The following is a 5,184-nucleotide window of genomic DNA, read 5'->3' on the forward strand; positions in this document are numbered from 1 at the left end:
CCGCGCCAGGCCGATCAGCCGAGCGCCGAGGCAGCGAGAGGCAGGCACCGCCCCGCGGCCCGCCCTCTCCTCCCCGCCTCCTCCGCGGGCTGAGGGGAGCGGGGCGGCAGCGGCGGCCTCCCCCCGCCCCGGGCCGGGCGCCCTCGCCCCCCCCCCCTGCCCCACCTGCCCCGGCAGCCCGGTGCCGGCAGGCCCAGTCGGAGGGTTCCGAGGGCGCTGCGCCCTGACGGGGAGCAGGGGCGATCCTGCAGCTCCCCGCCCCAGCCAGGCCGTTCTCCTCCGCCCTCGGTCCCCTCCTCAATCTCACCCCCTTCGAGCTCTTTTCACGGTAATTTTCCGTGCGGTTGAAACCTCACGGCTGCAGGGAGGGCCGGGGCCGGGGCCGGGGCCGGGGCCGTGCAGCCATCCTCCGGCAACGGCAGTGGCAGCGCTGCGGCAGCTCGTCGGCAGAGGGACCCGGTGTCCTGCGAACGCCTCTGCCCTTAGCAAAACCGGCCCCGGGGTGCCTCCCCGGCACCCCAGTCCCCCAGAGCCGACTGGTCTGACTGCGGCAGTACCGGGGAGGAGGGCGGCCATCCCTCCTGGGAGTCTGCTGGCTGCACAAGCTCTCCTTGCTGAGGTGAGGTTCCTCCACGCTCCCCCCCTGCCCTGGGGCGATGCGCTGCCCTTGGCCACCCCAGGCCTCCCTGCAGCCCACAGCCGGGCAGGGGCCGGCACCCAGCCCTCTGCCTGAGCACATCGACCAACAAACTAAGTAGGGGCTTGGCTTTGCTGTCACTAGTACCCTAAAGCAGCACAAAGATGTCACCAGAGGTTCCCTCTCAGCCGAGCGCAGGCTAAGTCTGGAGAAATCCAGGCAGAGCAGGCTGGGAATCTGCTTCACGCAGATGACTGGCAGCAAGCAAGCTGCTTTCCTTTGGACAGAGTTGGCTCTCGTGCGCTTAGCCGGTGGGACTGTGCTTGTTCAAACACATGCTGCTCCCTTCCTGCTATGCAGCCAGAACGGCTTCCCACAACAATTACAGCTCTTGGTGCTTTCTCTCCTCCATCCAAGCAGCAGCTCAGCCTTTGCTCCTGGACACAGGGTTGCCCATAAACACCTTCCCCCTGCAGCATTTGAGACAGTTGCTCTGGCACTTCCATGTGCGTTCCTGGTCTCAGAAGCCATCATGGGCTGGGAACATGGCACAGGCTGCAGCGTGATATTCACCGTTTGCCTGCAAGATAAAACGCGCTTTCAAGTGTCACTACGTCCCCTCTTAACCGCTTTAGGAATTAGGAGAACAGCAAGGAAGAGCCAGGGGTAGCACTGGGGGAGCTGAGATGGCTCAGACTGCTGTGTCTGGCCAGGCACCTCCACTTCAATGTAAAGCGGGTTGCTAGGTCCAAGGCTGGCGTGCTGCCTGGCATCAGTGCTGGGCTGCTGCGGCCGAGGTGCTTGGCCACACTAACAGGGCTCACCTGGCAGCAGGAGGGCTTTTTAGGGGGTGGAACGACAGTGCGGATGATGTAGACTGTAGGTGGCATGCGAAGGGAAGCAGTTTACCACCCCCAGGTCCCAAATCCTGCTGAATGTCACCAAGCACCGCTTCTGCAGCCCTGGAGAAATACTTCCCCAGCCCTCAAGGCCCCCTGAGCAATATGAGGCAGAATGATTTCTGGATCCACTGCTATCGAGGGAAGGATTTTTTCATGAGCTGTGACATTTCTGTGAACCCAAAGGATGTGATAATAAGTTAAATTCTGCAGCCACGTTTGGCACTGCACAGTGATGGCTCATGCTTTTCTTTTGGGAGCATCTAGCAGCATCACCCTGAGAGTGATGCCTGGCTCGTTCCCCAAGACCACAGCGTCAGAGCTGGCTCTGTTCTGGCTGGAGATCCCTGCGGAGGTGTCAGCTGGGGTCAAGCAGCTCCTGTGCTCCCTACTTAAAAAAACCACCCTCACCAAAGCTGTATACGAAAGCACGTAGCCAGTTTTTTTTATAACATCTGCATTTGTTTAAAAGCAGTTAGGAGAGAGCAAGAAAAAGAGAGCGCACTGTCATAAGCAAAAATGAAGAATTAGCAGCACTGCTGTACGTGACTCAGAAATCATGCGGTGGTAAAGACAACACAGTCTTTAGTCATCTCAGGCAGTCATTAAAAGGAGACCCTCTTCAGCCTCCTGGAAAGCAGGTCCTATCTCTGACAAGGCCAAATAAAACATGGACCTTTCTCCCTTAGCACAACACAGCTGTATGCCTCAGCTCTACAGCCGTAATAGAATTGTAATTGAGAGCAGACAGATTCTTGGTCTCAGATGCTGTACATGAGCTCTTAAAAGCCCTTTCTTTGTAATGGAAAGTCAAAGCAATGATTTTTAAGATGTGTGTTCCCCACCTGCCAACTACAAAATGGCAGATGGCCGTGGATGCAACTTCACAGCCAAACAGAAAACGAGGAGTCAGGCTGCTCTAAGAAGATTTTCCAGAAAACAGCTATTATAGATTTGGCTTTGGTGCCAAGAGACAATAGAGAAATGGGCTTTAATAAATTGCCTAAATATGCATTTATCTTGAAGACACAGCCACTTTGATCCTCTGAATGTACCAGTGTCAGAGAGACTTTAATAGCTCCAAGCAAGCATTGCAATAGCTGCATAAATTATCTGAATTTTATTACTTTCCAAGAATGATTTCTGAAGGAGTTAGTGCCCTGGGAAACACTGGAAGCGGATGTTGTTGCATGAACTTGACATGTAGAATTTGTTTCTCTTTCCCTGGCAGGCTGGAGGGCAGCAGAAAGCAGGATAAAGCTGGGACTGCTGGGGATTGGTCATCTTAAATTACATTGCTTCACCCAGTGTGTATTTTAAGTTATGCCAAGGATGTAAGGGTAAACATCTTTCCTTTTTTTTTAGCATTTCAGTACATCTAAATATACCAGTGAGCAGTATTTAGAGGCAGGCCACTGTGAGCCAGAGAACTGAAAGGCAGAGCTGACGCAGTACTCCTTATTCACAGCTCCCCATTTTTGACTGCGTGACACAGCAACAGAAATGAAAGTTTGTTATTTTACAACCAAAGGGGCAGAAGCCAGGAGGATTTCACCCCACCCAGTTCTGACCTTTGGTTTGGCCCAAGACCGAAAGGGGAATCCTGGAGCAACAGAATGAATCACTGTGCATGATAAATCATCTGATTAATTCACATTTATCATCTGATAAATGTGAAGACCTGTAAGATGCGGGAGCCCACAGCAGCACAGCTCTGAGAAAGCATCTTCCCTCATGGGAGGCCTCTGTTCTTTTCTTTTTTTCACACTTAAAAAGCTCAGTTCCTGATATCCAGGCACTACCCTGGGCACCTGGCCCATGGTTAAACATTGCAAAACCAATGTGACAAACAAAAGGTTCCACAGCTCCCTCCGCTCCCCAATGCACCAGCTGCTCCTCTCCTTCCCCACCCAGCAGAAATGGGAAAGTGGACCAGTGATTCCCAGCTGCTGTGAACTGTGGTGGGGCACTGGGGGTTGCAGGATGCTCCTTGTACGGGTGGGAAAGGGGAGCAATCCCTCCTGCCAGCTCATCTGGGATCCCCCACAACCAGAGAATACACCCAGCCATGCCCGAGCGCAGCCCCAAACCCCAGCCAGATGGCCCTGGGTGCACCAGAGATGCCAGCCCAGCCTGGCACAGGGCAGGTATTCAGCATACGAGTTTCCTCTGAACCTAAAAGACCTTTATGAGAACAAAGTGAGGTTTTCGCAGATGCAGTTCATCTGTTCCTGAGCCGTTTCTCCTGCAGGTGCTCTGGCCAGGACAGCTGCTTTGTCCAGCAAAATAATGACGTGTGGTGCATCACTGCCTTGTCCTGTCTCTGGTCAGGATGGCGGCTGTATGAATTTGGAAAAAGCACAGATTCATTTTTCAGGGGAGATCAATAGTTTATTAACTTAAAGGTCAGTTCACCAAAGCTCCATCTTTCCTTGGGTTTGGTCCAGGCAGGTGAGGACCGGTGACGGTGTGGCTCTCCCCTCTTCACCTGGCTGAGGTAAGCTCTAGCGGGCAAGCCCAGGCAGGGCGCGTGTCATTGCAACCGAAACCAAGCAGGGATTATCCCAGCTCCGTGAGGAACTGGTGACAATTTGTACTGTGAATTTCATTGGCAAAAGGTTTAACTCATTAAAACTGTTAACAATGAAAATCAGAACATGCAGAGTAGGAAAGAGTGTTTACATATGTCTGGTGCAAAGAGTGGGTCTGCAAGGTCAGAGAGGAGAAAAGGAGAAGGACGTAAGACACAAAAAGATTCCCCACTCCCATATAAAAAATAGTCCACAGAGAAAAAACAAGGATTGTATAAGTTATTTTTTTAAAATCTGTAAAACAACATAGCGAAGGATATTTTAAACACAATTATATAAACACCACGTGACTTACTATTAAGAGAGAGCATGAAAAGGTTTGTTTCGGGGAAGGGTTTTGTAGAATCAAGAGTTTCCTGGCCGGATCCCTGGAACGTCTTTTTTGGAAACAGATGCCCAAGAAAAATCACTGCCGTGAACAGGAAGATTTTGTGAGAGAGAGAGGGGTATACCCAGTGAAACAGGGGAAGGATCGTAACGCAAAATGCTGGAAGAGATTAACTGGGACACCATCTCGTTTAGAGGAAGGATCTAGCTCATTCCAGAACTGAATTAATCAGCAACATACTAGCAGTTCCAGGAGGGAAATACATTTCATGGTAAGGCTGTGACCCCACAGGCTGGTCCGTGCGGACAAACACCCGAGCCCCTAGGACTCCCTTGTAGACACACAGGTTTTGCCTGGCTGCATTTACCTGCAGGGCAAAGCCCTGCTGGACTCACTGGGCTTACACGCCTGCAGAGCCACGTGGATCAGCTCTCGCTTTGGTCCTCAAATCTCCAGTTATTGCCACAGCCAGAGTGAAACAGCTACCGACCGAATCTGAACAGGAGTGCCAGAGCAGGCTTTAGGGCACTGCTCCAGGAACCACCTAATTCATCGTTTTACATATGTACAGAGCACAGCGCCGGCCATTTGCAATGCAGGTTTATATCAGCCGTCACCTAGCAGAAAAAGGTACCAACAATTGAGCCAGAAACAGCTCTTTCTTCGCAGATGTGTGAAGTCCTGCATCCTTTGCAGCGAGGGCTCCCGCCAGCCGCTCAGACCAGGCAG

At 52.4% G+C, this 5,184-nt stretch overlaps 1 protein-coding gene across 1 annotated transcript in view; it reads right to left on the reverse strand.

Annotated features, from left to right (window-relative positions):
• The window catches only part of SNRPA1 (small nuclear ribonucleoprotein polypeptide A'), a 7,486-nt gene extending 5,959 nt beyond the window's left edge, over positions 1–1,527 (reverse strand). Inside the window, exons 1-2 of the mRNA XM_010572306.1 lie at positions 1,462–1,527; positions 166–223 (exon numbers count right to left, since the gene is read on the reverse strand). Coding sequence (XP_010570608.1) covers positions 166–223; positions 1,462–1,527 — 124 coding nt within the window. The remainder of the gene's footprint in view (positions 1–165; positions 224–1,461) is intronic.
• Positions 1,528–5,184: the final 3,657 nt, after the last annotated feature.

Source organism: Haliaeetus leucocephalus, unplaced genomic scaffold (assembly GCF_000737465.1).
Source record: "Haliaeetus leucocephalus isolate CR32 unplaced genomic scaffold, Haliaeetus_leucocephalus-4.0 Scaffold339, whole genome shotgun sequence".
Lineage (NCBI taxonomy): Eukaryota > Metazoa > Chordata > Aves > Accipitriformes > Accipitridae > Haliaeetus > Haliaeetus leucocephalus.